Below are 19,753 nucleotides of genomic sequence, written 5' to 3' on the forward strand. Positions count from 1 at the left end.
AAAAACTAATTCAGAAAGTATTTGATTAAAAAAATCGTTTTATGTTTAAAGGCTCCAAAAGAATGAAAGCAATAAATCCATTAAAAAAATCCTCAAGAGACGGTCAAGGCAGGTCATGAAAAAAAACTTCAAAATAGAAAATACAATATTTTAAAACCCAAAAATTGAACTTCAAAAATAACCTCAAAAAAAAAAACAAAATCTAATATTATAATATGACAAAATTTTAAATTTCGAAAGTCTAAATATTCAAAATCTAAGAATTTTTATACAGCTTGTAATCCAAAATCCTCGCTAAAATTTCACTCCGAAAGAAATTTAATTTCCGATATTTAAAATAACGTCTTCTTATAATTTCAAAATCTCTTACATAAAATAGGAATTCAAAAATTGTGGAATTCAAGAATAAAAGAATTTAAGATTTAAGAATTTAAGAATTTAAGCATTTAAGAATTTAAGAATTTAAGAATTTAAGTATTTAAGAATTTTAGAATTTATAAGCTTAAGAATACTAAAATTATCTTAGATTTGAGAATTTTTTTTCTATATTGTTTTGAATTTGATATTTTTTAGTTTTTAAATTTTGACTTCTAAATTTTGATTTTTTTTAAACCTTCAAATTTTCGATTACCCAATTTTTTGGTATTTTGAATTTCAGATTGCTAAAATTTTGAATTTCGAAATTTCAGATTTTTTAAATTACGACTTAAGAAATTTTGAAAAATATAATATGTATTTTAATTTTTTTGTTGTAATAAAAACTATTTAATCAATTTTTTTTGAATTTTTGAATTTCTGAAGCTTTGAATTTGGAATGTTTTTATTTTTGCTAAGAATGTTTAAATTTAGAAAAAAAAAATATTTCTACCGATTAAATTCCATTCCAAAATTCAAAAGTGGAGGTCAGTTTCTGTTACGTCAAATCAAGCTCATATTTGGCGCCCACCAGAACAAGCCCCAATAATAGTTTTTGTTTCACATTCTGATGTCTATATCTTCGGGAAAAGTTTGTAATATTTGATTTACAAAAAAATAAAAATTGAATAAATCCAGTATAAAATTAAATAAGGTTAAAAATCATTACTCAAAACATAAAAGAAATTAATTATTCAGAGCCGGAGATGTTAAAAATGACAAGAAACATATAAAAAATAATAATTTCTACATAATCTTCATCTTCATTTTTCGACGTTTCGTACTAAGAAAATACAAACAAACATTTTCAGAAGAAAATTCAATTAATAAAAATTATGAAATTCTTGCACTCAAAGGAAAAAAACAAATTATCGTAATTCCTGAAAATATTTTTCTTAATAACTTGAAAGTAATCCTATCTCTCTCAATTAATTTACTTATCAAAATTGCCATCCGCGCGAAATCCGCGCCTGAGCAAAATTATCCAGCAAATCCGCGCCAGATCCGCGCGATCCGCGCCTTCCGTAACAACTCTGATTGGAGCAAGTTGGTAACGCGACATAATTCGAATTATTCGGGATTAACATTGCTGATAGCGCTTTTATGACTTGGTTTTTAAATTATTATTTTTTTTTTGCACAATAACAAATTTTCAAACACCACTTCCGAACGATTCATGAATCAATCTCAAAATCATTTGATTAATTACGCGCTCAGGTCAGACATGACAAAGGGACGTGATTAATCGTTCAAAACAACGTGAAATATCTTATCACAAAACACAGATAGCTCCAAACCATCTCTCTTTCTCGCTATGTGTACAATTTCAATCTACCGTCCTCCTCAAAATAAGATCCAATTTTAACTGCGGCGCGTCGACGACGTAGAGATCATGCCACCCAAGCAAAAGTTCATCATTCTTGGCGCCGGCATCAACGGGCTATCCTGCGCATACCGGCTACACCAACGCTACCCCGACGCGCATTTGGAGATCATCAGCGATCGGTTCAGTCCGGACACCACCTCGGACGTGGCCGCTGGCCTATGGGAACCATTTCTGCTCGGGGACACCCCGACCGAGTTGGTGAGGTAAGGTCGATAACTCAAATCGAATAAAATAAGATTTATTCGAATTTTTTCTTAAGAAAATGGTCCCGCGAAAGTTACCACTACTTTCACGACCTGTGGCGGTCGGGACGGGCCGACGAGTGCGGCATATCGCTGGTGCCGTACGTAGCCGTCACGGCCAAGGTCGACGGGCTGGAGGAGCCAATCTGGAAAGATTTTGCCTTCGGGTACGGCGAGCTGTCCGCGCAAAGATTAGACGAGCTGGGTCGCGAGCATGGCGTCAAATACGTGTGAGTAGTTCTTTGTGAGTCGTATGAGTGGTATGAGTATAGAGCAGAGGTCATAGACAATCGGGTATGTACTGGATTGGATTGATTTTCGACTTCTTTTTTTGCAGGTTGAAAAAAATTGGAGGAATTATTTATCTCACTTCTCATTTATGACATGGGCTTAAGATATTAAAGTTCTTTTTCTGTCAAACAGAAACATGATATTTGAAAAACTTTCTGTCTGCGATCATTTCCGTCAGCACTTGATTCGAAAAGTAAGAATTTCAAAATTTAATAAAGAACATCGAAATTTAATAAAGCACATAGAAATTCAACAACACAAATATTTTATATATCAACTATATCTTAGATCAAAATTTTCAAAAATTAAATAATGGAATCAAAAACCATGAAAATTAAAAAAAATGTAATTTATAAATACCGTCATCAGGGGTGACATTGGGTCTGGGGGTGAGATTGGGTCATACAAAAATGCGGAAATTTGTATGACCCAATCTCACCCCCCAGACCCAATGTCACCCCTGATGACGGTAATTAAAAACAAAATTCTTAAATTCGAGTATTTTTTTTTAAATTTTGGAATTCACAAATAAAAATTCATTTAGAATTTAGCAAATTCTACTAATTTAAAAAATTACGAGTTCAATAATGCAGAAACCTGAATTTCTCGAAAAAAATGAGGATTATGATATTTTTTTAATAGTTTAAGAATTTCAGATCAAAGAACTAAATGATTAGAAAATGCAAGATTAGAAGAATTGCGAGATTAAGAATTAAAAAATAACATGATAACAAATCACGGTTTTAGGAACTGGATTTTAAAATTCTTTGAATCTTGGTATATTGCATTCCAAGAACCGCATTTTTAATTTTTAATTTGAAAATTTTAGAATTTTCAATTTCTCAATTTGTGAATTCTTGTAATCTTAATTTTTTATGTTAGAATTTATTTATTCCAAAACACCTAAAAAAAGAAGAATGCGTTATTTTTTTGGACCGCGTTCATTTTGATCTTTAAACTTTGCATTAGAGTATAGCAATGCAAATTGTAGGATTATTTTCTCTATTATTTTCTCAGCTTTTCAAAAAAAAAATGTGCAGATAGGCATACCTACATGAATACTACTTTTAAAAATAAATATTTAGTTATTTTAACAAAAAATTTACCCCATTAAGCTATAACTTCTATTAAAAACAAAAAATGATGTTCTTTTTATTGTACATAACTTAACAATCACCACTAAAATATCATTTCCAAATTCCCGACTTTTCCAGAACCTCAAAAAATATATATTTCTTATCTGAAGAATGATTTCAAAAGTCAAAAGTCAATATGAACCATCGGGCAAAATTTCTAAAAAAAATCATTGACAGTTTTAGTAAAAAAAACTTAAATTTCAATAATGAATTCCTTAAAAATTCAATTCAAAAATGGAACCATTATTTGATTCAGAGTAAAAAAATGATTCTTTGAAAAATAACCGAAAGCTTAACAAGACCTATTATTTCAATGTTCAGTTTTAAAATTACCAAACATAAAGTTTTTTTGAAACTTCGTTTCGGCTGGCAGTAAAAAAAATGATGACGAAAAGTTAAAGACAACTGAATTTTATTCTTATGATTTTATTTATTATCAAATCTTTACATATCTTTACACTTGATTACAGTTATTATTCTTTCCAAGAATTTAAAAATATCTTTGAATTCGTTTAAAGGTAATTTAACAAGTATCCTTCAAAATTTTGAAAATTTTTATATTGAATTTTTTGAATCAATGTAGATTTATCGAAGTGTCACTATTTAAATGTTTTAACTATTTTTTTCAATGACAGATCCAGTATGACAACACTTCATATTTTACCACTTATTTTATACTAATATTTCTAGACATAAGTTCTTTAAACTTGTTTGTGATAACTCAAACAAATTCTTTGCGACCAAGACATCCAAAATCTGTTAAAATCATGATTTTTGGCAACTGAAAACATTTCTGGGTCCCAGGACTCGGAATACCATTCGTGTATGTGGAAACGAAGACCATGGGCAGGGTAATTAACCCTCTACTGCCCAATTTTTTTCCGAACATTTTGAGGTCATTTTGAGCAATTGTTGTTCAACGAAAAACTTTATCTCTCTTGTTTTATGTTTTTCTTGTTTCATTTTTAATATTTTAATTTGCATTTATCTTGTTTAGTTAATGTTTGTTTTTGATAGTATTTGGCCTATTCTACCACCTCCTATCATTACATTTTACCTATCTATTTTTTCATGTTTTTACAGTCACTTTTTATTTTTTTGGCTGTTTTTCACATTTTTGCTATAAAATGGCACCATTATCATTTAAGTTGTAAAACAATGCGTAGAGGCCTAGTCTGGGACACTACAAAAATTACTGCATACTTCTGTTTACTGAAAATATAGGAAATGTTAGTAAAAAATACAGCCAAAGTTGACCCCTAAAAAATGACATTTTTTAAAATATTGGCAAAGTCACATAAAACAAATATAACTTCCAACCCATAAATTTTCTAAAATTTTAAGAGTTCTTCTTTCCAATGCTTTTTAAAGATCAAAAATTGGTAAAAATAAATGATTTTTGGCGATTTTTTTTAAACCGAAACCCGTCTAAAGGCAGGGTTGGGTTGTAGAGGGTTAAGTCAAGTTAAGTTACAAATTTTAATTCAATTTGACTCGTCTTTTTTTCGTTAAAAAAAAAACCTGTCTTTTACATGCTATTAAGAAAACATTGTTGAGACTTTTTGCAAATTTTGAATTTTGAGAGCACACAACGAAAAGACGTAAAACTTCAGAAAAACAATATTTTCGTGAATTCATTAATATGCTGACCATAGCTGACGGTATAAAACATTGATTAAACATTTTACCAGCCTTATTTGCAATTTAAAGATTTTTAAATATTTTCAACGCGTAAAAAAGTTGTTTTGCATTATTTCTTTCAGAACGAAAAATATATGGATATTTTTTTGATATTTAAGTTTTCCGCTTTATCTGTAGTTTTATTTATAGTTGTGGTACCCATAATCACACAAAAGTTTAAGGGAATCAAACATTTGGAAACAATATTTGAAATGACTGATGATGAATTTTGTTTAGGATTTTAAAATATTAAACTGTATTCAATCTGTAGTTGGATTTGTTTTTTTTTATTATTCAAGCAAACTATTTTTCATATTGGCTTTTGTTGTTGTTTAAAGTTAGATGTTACCTTTTGTTTAATAAACATAGTCAAAAATAAATAACAATCTCTTGATTCATAAAAAAATATTATAAAAATGTGGATGTATTGCATGCCACCATAATCATTTAATATTTATTAGGATTTTTAATGTCTTAGGTCTCAAATAGCCTTTTCATTCTCATATAGATTGAACCAGAAATTTGAAATAAGATGTTGAAGACGACTTTTTCCCGACTTTCTCGATTTCCCGACTTGAGTGGCCACCCTGGACTTAACAACGATTCCACGTCAAACAGGAAGTATCCAAATCAAATATGCTCCGATTTGGCTCAAATTTGACATGGTAGTTCCATGGCCAAAATAATAAGATCCGTATTTTTTGTATGGCGATTAGGGTGCTCCTATCCGAAATAGGGTGGTCCAAAAAATGACGTGGTTCGGCGATTTTCACAATAAACACATTTAAAAAAAATCATGCCTCCGGAATATTAGTTGGGCTTCAGGAAAAATATGATGAGGTTCTAAAAACCTAGCTAAATATTTTAAAAGGTCCTATGAAAAATGCATTTGCTGATCTTAAGGTCTCGGGAGCAAAGAGCTCATATTTGAAAATATTTTTCCCTGATTCCTTGTAATATTTAACATAACATCAAAAAATTGCGAATACCCATTAACACGATTCGGAGTTATGATTTTTTGAACATAAAAACTGGGCATTTTGAAGCGCCTCGCGCATAAACGAAAAAATAACTTAAAAATTCAAGCAATGACCTATACATTTTTGAGTGCAGTTACGAAAATTTAAAATTTTCCAAAAAAGGAACCAGGAAATTTTATTTGAGCATAAAAATAAAAATAACAATACAATCCCAGATCGTAGCTTCTTTCTATGAGGCCCCCTGTTGTTACTATAGGAAAGGTTATCGCACCAATTGATAATAACAAAATCTCTCTCTTTCCCGCACAGCTCAGGCAACGAATTCGTGACGTTCACCTGCGAACCAACACGGCTGCTGCAATTTTACACCTCGGCGTTGCAGCGCTCCACCGGCGTTACATTCCGTCGGCAGAAGATAACCACGCTGGGGGAGATTCTACCAGCGGCCGATACCGTGCCCAACGCGATCGTGATCAACTGCTTGGGGCTGGGATCGAGCCAGGTGTTGGGTGATGATGGCGGTTCGTTGGCGGCGACACGTGGCCAAATAAGGCGCGTCGAGGCTCCCTGGATGTTCCAGGTGCTGATCAGCGACGCGGGCTATGTTATTCCCAACACCGGAGCGGTCACGCTGGGCGGAACCAAGCAAAAGGGTGACTGTGATCTGTTGGTCAGGGAGGGGGACTCTGAGGGGATTAGTCGCGGCTGTTGCGCGTTGGTTCCTGGACTGGGGAGGGCTCCCGTGGTGGGTGATTTGGTCGGGTTGCGTCCGACGCGGAGTTCCGTGCGGCTGGAGCTCGAGTGGATCGACGGAGTTGTTCCGGTAGTTCACAACTATGGCCACGGCGGTGGGGGCATCACGCTCGCTTGGGGTTGCGCTGGCCATGTTCTAAGCTTGGTGCAGCCGCTTATCAACGGGCCGGGAAGTAAGCTTTAGAATGACTTCCTTGCATCAACAATGACTCCAAGGATAGAAAGCTATAAAGTGTAACATTTTTTCCATTGCAATTCCAGCGAGGAAATGTAAATACAAATATTTGCAAAGATTCACCACTGGCCTTTCATTTCTTTTTTCCTCCTGGAACGATCTACATCTCGCTCGTCCAAGCCAGTTGATAAGGGCAAAACGTTATTTAAATTAGTACCATCGAACGATGGCCAGCCTCAGTACGTGTTCGGTAATTGATGGAAGCAGATCCTCAGGGCAGAATAGTTAGTCAAAGTCATGAAGCAAATTGTGGTTCTCGGAGCGGGCGTGAACGGGTTGTGTGCGGCGGTTCAGCTGGCGGAACACTACTACAACGTGGCCAATGTAACACTCATCTCGGAAGACGTTACGCCCAACACGACGGGGGACGTCTCGGCCGGGCTGTGGGGACCGTACTACTGTGGGAACACGCCGGACCATAAGATTGTGTGAGTTTGTCGCAAGGAAAACTTCGAAAAACGGAGGTGAATTTTTAGCATCTTGAGTTACGAACTTTGCTAATTTGATTCTTCACGAATTCTGCAAAAGGATGAATTTTTTTTTTCAAACTGAGTTACAAAATTACAGGTGAAGCATTTTGGGTGAGGTACCGCATCCCTTACAAATAAAATAGTGAAGTTTGAATCACTGGCTAATGATCATGAGTTATCAGCACCGACCGTTAATAAAAAGCAGTGCTACAGTAATGTTTGGTCCCCAAAACAACTGTCATTTGCGGTGTTCAAAATATATTGCGCAACTTTATGTAATTGCGATAATTAGATCATTTTTTTTGTCTCACACAGAAAAAAAACCATTCCCGTATTCATGAATTGTATTCATGAATTTCAGTACCACGGAGGAATTTATTCAAGAGTGTGGCGCATTTGCACTATAGAGGAAAAAACCGTGACGTCAGAAATGAACTCAAATCACTCAAAGTTTATTTTGTGAGTAACTTTAACAGTATGGCCTTGTTTGACAGCTACTTTGTCCCCAGTTTTCTGTGGGAGAGAAAAGAAGGGGAATACTTTATGAAAATCATACCTGTCAAAATTCCTAGCTTCAAAATTTTGTCACGAGTTGCTTTTCTCCTCTATTAACGTGAATATATTCCTTGGTGGTTCTCAAATTCATGAACACAGTTCACGGTTTCGAGAATTTACTTTTTTCCGACATAACAGTTTCGTTTAATTTATTATTTTTCATATTTTGTTAGCCTTACTCACTGAGGTAAGGCTATAATCCTGCTCTAAAAAGTTTTCTCAGCACTGCACAGTGGTCCAGATCGCAAAATTAAGTGGAAAATGGAATTTTTCGAAAAATGGTGATGTTTTTGAGCTCTGGTGTCTTCAGAAGAGCTGTTACAAATCAGCAGTTCTCTACGAAATCGGTATTTTTTCTTAAATTTTAATTTTTGTTTTTTTTTTATCCGACTGAAACTTTTTTGGTGCCTTCGGTATGCCCAAAGAAGCCATTTTGCATCATTAGTTTGTCCATATAATTTTCCATACAAATTTGGCCATACAAAAATGATGCATGAAAATTCAAAAATCTGTATCTTTTGAAGGAATTTTTTGATCGATTTGATGTCTTCGGCAAAGTTGTAGGTATGGATATGGACTACACTGGAAAAAAAGATACACGGTAAAAAATTTTTTGGTGATTTTTTATTTAACTTTTTGTCACATAAACTGATTTGCAAAAAAAAACTGAGTTCAATTAGTTGGGTGGTGACGCGCGGTCAATTATGTGGCATTGTGTGTGAAAAGAAGAGAATTTTATTTCGTGTTTCATCCTGGTTGGCTTGCCCACAAGCTGAAGAAAATCAGTTCAATTAGTTGGGTGGTGACGCGCGGTCAATTATGTGGCATTGTGTGTGAAAAGAAAAGAATTTTATTTCGTGTTTCATCCTGATTGGCTTGCTCAAGTCCTTCCTACATCATCGTTGATCGGGAGGCACGACGTCGTGTGAATTGTTGCATTAAAATAAGTTTAAGTGTTACTGTAAATGACTGTAAAAAAGTCCTTCCTATATCATCAATGTCGTCTGGGAATCGTGATGAAAAATTACATTTATTCAGTATTTAAATACCTGTGCGCGAGTGTTTTGGTGTGCTAATTAGAAAGACCATCCCATAGCATCGTTGCTCGGAAGGCTCGCCGACGGGTTTCTGAAAGTCCTCCCCATAGCGTCGTAGCTCGGGAGGCATCGAAAAGCCAATACCTTATCCTACTAACCCAAAAAAATATTAATCACGTGATGCTTGAAGGAGATGCTGTGGATTCAACGGTCTCAAGCGGTATCAACAAGTATATAGCGAAAAACTATGTGCTTGATGAGTCTGCAACTTCAACTATCGGACTAACATTCCTCCCTTTCGTTGAACTGCAGGCTTCTTGGGAGGGCGCCGGTATTGACTAATAAAGTCGGGGTCTTCAGGGGTTAAACAGTGAACGGATGGTTGGCTCCCACTGATCATTTTTGATTCATTGTTTAACTTCAGCTGATCTGTCAATAACGGAGTAGCAGCTCATTGGCAGTCAACCATGCTCATGCTCATGCTCATAAACTGATTTGCAAAAAAACCCTTTTCTATATGTTTTAGAGGACATCAAATGCCAACTTTTCAAAAATTTCCAGGTCGTGCAAAAAATCTTTGAGCGAGTTATAAATTTTTGAATCAATACTGATTTTTTTTAAAAAATCGCAAAAAAATTTCGCAAAAATTTTTCAACTTCATTTTTTGATGTAAAATCAAATTTGCAATCAAAAAGTACTTTAGTGAAATTTTGTTTGTCCACTTTTGAAAAAAATATTTTTGAAAAGCTGAGAAAATTCTCTATATTTTGCACTTTTGAACTTTGTTGATACGACCCTTAGTTGCTGAGATATTGCCATGCAAAGGTTTAAAAACAGGAAAATTGATGTTTTCTAAGTCCCATCCAAACAACACACCATTTTCTAATGTAGATATCTCAGCAACTAATGGTCCGATTTTCAATGATAAAATATGAAACATTCGTTAAATTTTCCGATCTTTTCGAAAAAAATATTTTCATTTTTTTTAAACCAAGACTAACAGGTCAAAAGGGCCAAACATTCAATATTACGTGCACTTTATCAAAATTTCACTCAAGTACTTTTTGATTGCAAATTTTCGATTTTTTGGTCATAATTTGGGTTTATATGATAATTTCACAAGGAAGCCCAAAATATGACCAAAATTTCGAGTTTTCGACACTTTGGCTTAATTCTGAGGGCAAATTCAGATTCAGCGGGCAAAATTACATGGAAAAACATATATTTAAACAATTCTCGAATATCGTTAGGGTGGTTCCATATGGTTTTCCCTTGAAAATTAGACTTTTTCTAATGAAGATATCTCCAGTTTAAAGAAAAACACCCCTGAGATTTTTTCACCCTTTGTAGTTCTAGATCTCCTGTTTCGAATGCAACCTGGCGATTAAAGTTTGGCTTGCACCTATTCGAGATATTTAAGTTTTAAATTTGCATATTTTTTACCTTAAAATGGCTGTAACTTTTGAGCATGAGCATGAGCATGAGAGACCACCCATGGTTGTCCTTCTCCGTTGCTGAACAGGACCATAATATCCCATCAGCACAACCGGTCACACGCTTCAACGATCAAATGATGTTTCCCTTATCAACAGCATGCATGAATGCGCTGAAAAGATAAAACACCACGATCATCATATTGTACGATCAGTTCCTAGCTGGACTCGGTCACTGGAAACGACCGGCGACTCAGTGACCGACGAAATAGGCGGCGGGCCAGATGCGGGCATAAAAATGTCAAAATCTCTTCCCCCCTCACTTCGTCTTACCATCCAGCTGCAGCTTTGTTGACAAACAAACGGAGCACGCGGTCGCATGATGGCGGCATCGAGCCAGAATTAGGGGTGACCATGTGATTAAAAATGAAAGTTTTTTCAAGAAAAATAATATTTTTCCGACCGAATAAAAAATTGCGAGCATGTTCATACAATTATTCCTGATGTCGAAGAAGTGATTAAAAAGCAAAATTTTAATCCATAATTTTTCTATAAATTGAATTTTTTCACTCCAACTGGGAACCCCTAGGTCTATCCACGACCGTTTCCAATGACCGTGAGAAGATGCCAGAAAATCCAGCTACGAGCTAAATCCACAATAACTAGAGCCGGTGCGAATAGGAAACAGTCGTTGGCCACCAACGGCGCCCGCCATGTCAGTTTGTAGATCTCGAGGGAATGGGACGGGAATGTTAGTTAGCACAGGCTGCTACCAAGGGTGGGTTCTATACGATATCCACACCCCCGCGTGTGCCGGAAAACTACTTCTACTTGGGATTTTGTTAGTGGGTAAGGGTAATGGCCAGGATTCAACATAGAGGATGATGATGCGACCCAATAATCAATCAATTTTGTTTAATGGTGTGATGTATTATGAGACTATTCCCGGTTATTTGGTGTTGAGTTTAGCATAAATGATTTAATCTTAGACAGCCGGCTGTGGAAAGATAAAACCAACTAAAATGCGAAAACGCGAAACCGCCCGGATCGAAATACACACACAATCGGGGAGACAACAAAGACGGAAACGGCACCGAAAATCCTGCGTGAGGACCGCGACGCACGCCGTTCAAATTCTCCAACGCAACTCCCTTAAAATGGCTGTAACTTTTGACCTTTAAGTCCAAATTGACATGTCAAAAAATAAAATTTTTCGTTTTTTAAAGCTCTAAAATTGCTCCGAATATAACTTTTCTCTTTAGCTTAACCCTGAAATGCCACGTTTGAAAAACTGATTTTTGAAGGTTTGCTCAGATGCTTTTTTTAAACTTGATCATAGAAGGCGTAGATTACGAGATAAAATTGTGGTGTCTTGGACAAAGTGGCTTGGATTGGCAAGCCCAACAACTTTCTAGAAGACAAAAAAAATCCCAAAAATATTCCTGTAAAGTTAGACTTTCGAAATCACCCCAATCGTGAACCACCCTAATTTTCAATCAAACCAAAAGCCCCTTTCCATTTGCAACAACTCTTCTCAAGGCACCGGAAAATCCATTTTCCATATAGCAGATTCTCAAAAAAGTGTCCATGTGGTTTCTGGATGGTCCCAAATCGACTTTTCAAGAGGAAACAAAAACTGAAGGGACAAACGAAAGATTGTTAAAATGAAACTCAAATAATCATCATCTGGAACACACACATTCCAATAATCACGAACTACTTGGGTAAAATAGCTGATAAATTGACGATTATTTCACTGAAAAAAAAAAATTCAAGTGGTGTTTGCATAAGAAACATTTTTTGTAATAAAATCAACGAAATAAATTTGCTAAGAATAAGTGCAACAAAGGCTAAGAAAGTGAATTTAATTTTCCCACCAATTCTCCCCCATTTCCAGTCAATGGTCCGCCGACACGCACGTGTTCTTCCACCAGCTGTGGCGAAACGGCCTCGCCGCTCGCATCGGCGTCAGTCTACAGCCCTGCACCCGCCTCACGACCGATCCCGCCGGTTATCCGGACCCCGCCTGGCGAGACAACGTGTTTGGCTGCACAAAAGTACCGCAGTCCGAGCTGGACCGGCTAAGTTACGAGCACGGCCGCAAGTACACCGGCGGGTATCACTTTGCCACGTTCACCTGCGAACCTTCCGGCCTGCTGCCGTACCTGTTCAACCGGTTCATCAACGTGGGTGGGCGGTTTGTGCGATCGCGGGTCGAGTGTCTGGACAGCTTGCTGCGGAGCCGGAAGGCGGACCTGGTGGTCAACTGTACGGGGTTGGGATCGCTGGAGCTGGTGGGCGACAAGGAGGTGCTGCCGATTCGGGGACAGGTGGCGCGGGTGTGCGCTCCTTGGGTGTTCGAGATTCTGCTGGACGACAGCGATGACGGAAATTACGTTATTCCCAAGTGAGTTTCCACATTGGGTCAAATTCAATTATGGTCATTCTAAAATCATCTCCTCCCATTCCAGCACCGAAACGGTCATCCTCGGCGGAACGCACCAGATGAACGACTTCAACCGGACGGTCAGCCAAGAGGACAGCAAGTTCATCTTCGACGGGTGCGAGCGGATGCTGCCCAGCCTCAAGTCGGCGCTGGTCGTCAACGAGCAGGTTGGCCTCAGGCCGGGCCGAAGTGCCGTGCGGCTGGAGCTGGAACAGTACCGAGCCGGTAAGCGTTCCCCTTGGGCGTGTTGTTTTTGTTGATCGCGAGAGCGATCGTGAGGTTATCAGCGGATGTCATCTCTGGCCTTATCAGGGCTCAGGTTGTTATGAAACGTTAAGCTCCCTGGGGGGAACTTGGCCATCCTTTTGAACTGTGTTTGCCTGGCAGCAGACAAACGTGCACTTGACTTGTACACTATTTACAAAATGCATGAAGGTTTGTGTTGATTCCGGCTGGAGACTGTGAAATTATTTTTAGACTTTCGTCAGACATTGTTGATTTGGGTTAAAACAATATATTTTTTGAATCTGTTTGTTAAATAACTGAAAAAATATTTTGAATTCATCACAGCTCAGATGCACACGTCGGACTGACATACCCCCAACCTCCACCCTTTCACACACTTGTTCTATACCTTTTACATGGGCTGTCACAAACTCCAGAGTCCAGACAGAGTATCAACACATGTTGGGGAATTTTCTGAACAATTTGTTGAAGGATTTTGTCAATATTTATATACACTGATGAAACCCCGACACCAACACCAACTCTCCACTAACTCACACAGCAACTTTGGCCTGAGAGGTAATATTGGTCCATGATCACGAATACGAGGTCCATTTTCTGACACGTACTCAGAGTTTAAAAATAGTAATTTTCATCGAAAAAATACAAACATGTTTTTAACCATCACAAGTTAAAGCAGTTTGACGAAAATGTTTGTTTTGCCGATGATGGCCGTTTAAGGCCACCCGCGACAGAAACGAACGACAAAACAAATAGAAATATAGGACTACGGCAAACAAACTAACAAACTCGCACATTTTAACAGTTTGCCTGTTTGACTGCGTTTTTTGTTCGCCAACATTTGTTTGCAGAAACGTCAGCTTGCATACATTTAGTTTGCCTTAGTCTTATACCTCCTTGACTAAAAAAAACTATTTTTAAGAAGAGTGATAACGTGTGATGGTTGTGAGCAAATCCTATAAGTTTGTATCTAAATATGAAAAAATACCCTTCTGGATTATATGTATTTTGATATTTTTTTTGTACAGAAAACACGTTTTTTCAGTATTTTGAATGCGCCATCAAATTGGTCGTTCAATTTTACATAAAAAATCCATTTGACACCAAATTTTCAAATCATCACCATTTCAAGCTGAAAGAATATTGAAAAACACCAAATCTCATAAACTTTGAAAAATATTTGCAACGGCCATTTTTTTTTTTCTTTAATTAGTCTCAAAATGTCTCGAATATCTAAGTTCCGCAGAAGTACTATTTGATCGCAACAATAAATATTTTTAAGTTTATTTTCTATACCTTCCCAATGTTAGGTCAAAAGTGTCTACTAAAAAAAAACAAAAATCAGAATAGTTAAAAGTTGTAAAGGAGCAACTCTCTACGAAATCGGCCGGTTTAGACCATTTTTATTTTTTGTATTTTTTGATTTGACTCAAACTTTGTGGGGGTCTTCCCTATGACCAAAGAAGCTATTTTGTGGCATTGGTTCACCCATACAAGTCTCCATACAATTTTGGCTGCTGTCCATACAACAATGGTACGTAAATATCCAAACAGCTGTAAATTTTGAGTGAATTTTCTGATCACTTTGGTGTCTTCGGCAAAGTTGTAGGTATTGATGAGGATTATTGAGAAAAAAAAAGGCACGCGGAAATTTTTTTTGCAGATTTTGTAATAATGGTGTCGATCCAAATCCCAAAATAAAATTCCCTGACTTTTCCCTGACCTCTCCAGACCACCAATTTTTTTTATTTGCTATTTTTTACTAACACATTGTTTGGAGCGTTTTCATGGTTTCATGCATTTTCCTTGTTGAATATTGCAAATTTAAGGTATTGAAAAAAATCAACGACTTTTTTTTTTTGATTTTTTTAACCATGAATTCTGCAAAAACTTAAAAACTTTTTTTTTATTTTGTCAATCATTTTTTTCTAATCGAACATCCAAAATGAGCAACCATAAAATTGTCCTGTGTTATTTTTATCTGGTGATGCCAAAAAATCTAGAGTTTTTTTGTTCTTTTTTTTTTTTGATGGGTCCTATAAACATATGAAACACAATAGCTTAGGGGCCTCAAAAAAATTGAAATAATTAATAATTACAATTGTTGCAAATTTCAAATTGCGATTAGTAAGTTTCACTTCATTTCCTAAAGAAAATTTAAAGTTAAAAATTAAAAAAAAATGAAAATTTGAATTAAAGTAAGAAGTCATGTTTAATTTTAAAATTGTTGCCTTTTGCGGAATTTTCAAACGAATTAGGCCGATGCCATTTTTGATTGTGTTTTTACAAAAAAGCTAAAGGTTTTGGAGACAAAAACTAAAAAAAAATGTAATTTTGTAGAACCTTAAGAAAGATTAAAACAAAACTGAAAAACTAAGAAAATGTACGATTAAATGAAATTTTTTCAAGTAAATGTTTAAGGTTTTGAAAAAGATCTAGGTCTTTTTCAACAAGGATTGTATTTAAGGTAAACGGCTTTCTTGAAAATATCTTCTTAAAAAATAAAAAAATATTTTTTTTATGTAAAATTTAAAAAAAAAAATTTTTTACCTTGACCAGCACCTAGACGATCATTCACTCGATCAATACATTTTATAAAAATAAAAACAAAATACAACCTGCTCGAGCTTTTCAAAAAGTCATTATTTATCAAACTTAGATATTTGGGTGTTTTGGAATAGATTCCAAATTTAAGCTCGATCTGACCACGGGAACTCCTCCTTGTAACCCCTTGAATGTTGTTTGGGGAAAATATGTAAAATGTAGTTGTACAATCCCTATGAAATCTCGGATGCTGGAAACAACTCTTCCGAAGAGACCATATTTTATAAATTCTTGAACTCTCAAATTCCTTTTTTTCAGAAATGTTAAGGAGAAATAAAAAAAATCCGCGCCATCCCAAAACCCAATCCGCGCAAATTCCGCGTCATTTTATGAAAAATAATTTTCATAATAAATTCAATTTTGTAATCTCAGAACGCAGCATCTTGAAACGCTGAAAATGTATTTTTGCTAGGATTAGGTAAACTAGAGGAAAAAGCCAAAACAAACATTTTGGCAAAAAAAAAAAACAAAAATTCCAACATTTTGAAATTTAGATCTAAAAACTCAATGAAACTCAAATCTTTAAAAAAATAATAAAATTTTAAAATTGTAATAAATTGTCGATCTTGAGGTTTTAAATTTAAGATACAGTTAATGATGATCTTACCAAAGCGTAGCTTAGAAAAATCGAAGCAAATTTTCCTACACCTTATTCTTAAAATTTTAGAAGAATTTAAGAATTGAAGATTTTAAGATTTTAAGAATTTAAGAATTTAAGGATTTAAGAATTCAAGAATTTAAGAATTTATGAATTTATGAATTTAAGAATTTAAGAATTTAAGAATTTAAGAATTTAAGAATTTAAGAATTTAAGAATAGTATTTTTTTGTTCTCTTGATTGTTGTTTTTTATTTTTATTTTTTTTGCATATTGATATCTTTGATTTTTGTTTTCAGAATTTATTTAATTTTTGATTTAAAAATTTCGGATCTTTTTTTTTATATCAATTTATCTTTTTTGGGTTTTTTAATACTATTTTTTTAGTTTTTTTTTCCTAATTTCTGAATAATCTAATTTTGAAAGCTGGAGTTGTAATTTTTGAATGTTTTGATTTTTTTTATTTTTCTTCAAGAATGTTCAAATTAAAAAAAAATATTTCTTCTTGTTGAATCCCATCTAAATTTCAAAGGCGGAGAAGCTTCTGTTACATCCAATCAAGCTCATATTTGGGAAAGAAGCACAGTACACCCACTGGAACATAGTGGAATATGCCCAATAATAATTTGTGATACATTCAAATGTCTGTATCTTCAGGAAAAGTTTGAAATATAATTAAGATTCACAAGATTAAAATTGATTGTATCCAGTATAAAAGAACAATAAATAAGGAATAAAAAACATTACTCAAAACTTTAAAGAAATCAAATATTCAGAGTCAGTATGTTTAAAAATAAGTTGAATGTAGTCCGTAAATACCCTGTTTTTCCATATTTTTTTGTTTTATTTCTTTAATTCTTGAATTTAATTCTTTAATTTTTAATTCCATTTCACCATCACTATTTTGCTTACATTTTAGATAACACACATTTAGACTATTTTGGATCATTTTTAAATCATAGTCCAGTTTAATTTTTAAAAAATAAGATTTTAGATTACGAATACTTGAGTGAAATTTTCTTGTTAGAATTTTAGAATAAGAATTTAAAAAATTAAGAAATCAGCAATTCCAAAATATCAGAACTTCAAAACTTTTAAAACTTAGAATCTTTATGCTTTAGAATTTTAGATTTTTTTTAATTTTCAAATGTTCGAATTTTTTAACTTTGGATTTTTTAAATCATTCAATTTTTCTGACAAAATGTATGATTTTCTCTATGGTCCCTAAGCATGCTAAGCAAACAACCAATTTTAGAACAAATCTCTGAGGATGGTGGGGCAACTGCCTCATATTGTCCCACCCTGTGTGCGCTAGTAATTTGTATTTTTTAGTTGAACGGAAATCCAAATCAAATCCAAATTATTTGATTTTTAAACCTAAACATTGCAAACAAGCTACGCGCTATTCATCGTGATCCTTTTCTTAAGCATTTTTATATGGAGTTCTGCGTTCCTTCCGGACTGACCAATATAAAAAATTAAATACATATTATCAATGTTGCAAAGTTTGGCCTGGAAGACATTCAAATACAAGATCAAGGGCGAATTTGTAATAAGAAATGAAATTTTGTAGTAATATTTTTAAGATCATCGAAATTACCTGACCCAGCATAAAATTCCCTGACTTTTCCAAGTCAAATAAAATTCTCTGACAATTCCAGGTTTTCCCTGACTTTTCCAGAAATCGACACCATGTAAATCAACTTGTTTTCACAAAACTTCAGTTTCCCAAAATACTTATTTTTTTATTTTCGAGATTTTTTGATATGTTTTAGGGGACAAAAACTCGCAACTTTTGAGCAATAGAGAAACATGGTCAAAAATTCTGCCACTGAGTTATGCATTTTTGAAAAAATAGTTATTTTTGGAAAAAAATCGAAATTTAATGCAAAAACAAATTTGACGTAATTTTTAATGTAAAATTGAATTTCCAATCAAAAAGTACTTTGCAGATTTTTTGATAAAGGGCTCTGTTTTCAAGATAAAGCCACCGAAAGTTTGATTTTAGCGAAATATTTGCAGCTTTTCGATTTTTAAAAATAGTGACCATGAGTGACCAAATTTTTTTTGTTGAAAAGTTCAGAAAATTTGCTGTAAAATTGTAAAAGAGACATTGAAGATTGGACCTGTGGTTGCTGAGATACAGCGGCTTAAGGAAAAAGAAACAGGAAAATAGAGGAGAAAAGCAACTCGCGACAAAATTTTTAGGCTAGGAATTTTGACAGGTATGATTTTCATAAAGTATTCGCCTCCTTTTCTCTCCCACTGAAAACTGCGGACAATGTAGCTGTCAAACTAGGCCAAACTGTTAAAGTCACTCACGAAATGAACTTTGAGTGATTTAAGTTCATTTCTGACGTCACGATTTTCTCCTTTATTGAAGTTTTCTAAGTCTCACCCAAACTACCCACCATTTTCTAATGTCGATATCTCCGCAACTAATGGTCCGATTTACAATGTTAAAACATGTAACATTCATGAAATTTTCTGATCTTTAAAAAAAAATATTTTGAGAAAATATTAAATCAAGACTAACAAAAGGGCGTAATATTTAAACTTTTTAAATTTCAATTTTACACTGAAAAATTACGTCAAATTTGCTTTTGCATTAAATTTCGATTTTTTTCAAAAATCACTATTTTTTTCAAAAATTCATAACTCAGCGTGTTTCTCTATGGCTCAAAAGTTGCGGTTTTTTGTCCCCTAAAACATATCAAAAAATCTCGAAAAAAAGGAATTTGGGAAATGAAATGAAAGTGATTGTTGTTTTTCTCATCCAGTCTGTTTTACTTGTTAAAAGATGGTTATAATTTAAATTTTGATGCAAAACTGAATTTTATACTCAAATTTGACCAGCAATCACCATTCAATCTCTCGTTTCAGGATCCCAAACGGTACCCGTTATTCACAACTACGGCCACGGTGGCTGCGGCGTTACGCTCTGCTGGGGATGCGGCATCGAAGTATTGGAACTTAGCAAATCCCTCAACCTGGCCACCACAACGCGATCCCGATTATAAACTGCCTTACTGCTTGTTGACTTTTGGAGTGTTCGGATGAATAATTCTACGTCGTTATTTTAGTGCATAATTTGTAGATGTCAATGTTTTCCAGTGTGTTTAGTTGCATTTAGTTTGTAAAATGAAATCTTATAGTGCGTAATAAACCTTAACACGTAGATATCTGCTTACTAGTGAGATAACAAAGATCTTGCAAATTCACTTTCTCCGTCGAAAGATTGTCCCCA

General features: G+C 34.6%; 2 protein-coding genes across 2 annotated transcripts; both read left to right on the forward strand.

Moving 5' to 3' along the window:
• The first annotated feature begins 1,545 nt into the window (after positions 1-1,545).
• LOC120423371 (D-aspartate oxidase-like) lies at positions 1,546-7,180 on the forward strand. The gene is made up of 3 exons (XM_039587154.2): positions 1,546-2,004; positions 2,061-2,273; positions 6,440-7,180. The coding sequence occupies exons 1-3, from the start codon at positions 1,808-1,810 to the stop codon at positions 7,065-7,067; spliced, it is 1,038 nt and encodes a 345-aa protein (XP_039443088.1). The 5' UTR covers positions 1,546-1,807; the 3' UTR covers positions 7,068-7,180.
• Positions 7,181-7,287: 107 nt separating this feature from the next.
• Positions 7,288-19,712, forward strand: LOC120423370 (D-aspartate oxidase-like). Its single transcript, XM_039587153.2, has 4 exons — positions 7,288-7,546; positions 12,511-13,020; positions 13,085-13,284; positions 19,390-19,712. The coding sequence occupies exons 1-4, from the start codon at positions 7,356-7,358 to the stop codon at positions 19,524-19,526; spliced, it is 1,038 nt and encodes a 345-aa protein (XP_039443087.1). The 5' UTR covers positions 7,288-7,355; the 3' UTR covers positions 19,527-19,712.
• The last annotated feature ends 41 nt before the right edge of the window (positions 19,713-19,753 follow it).

Source organism: Culex pipiens, chromosome 3 (assembly GCF_016801865.2).
Source record: "Culex pipiens pallens isolate TS chromosome 3, TS_CPP_V2, whole genome shotgun sequence".
Taxonomy (NCBI): domain Eukaryota; kingdom Metazoa; phylum Arthropoda; class Insecta; order Diptera; family Culicidae; genus Culex; species Culex pipiens.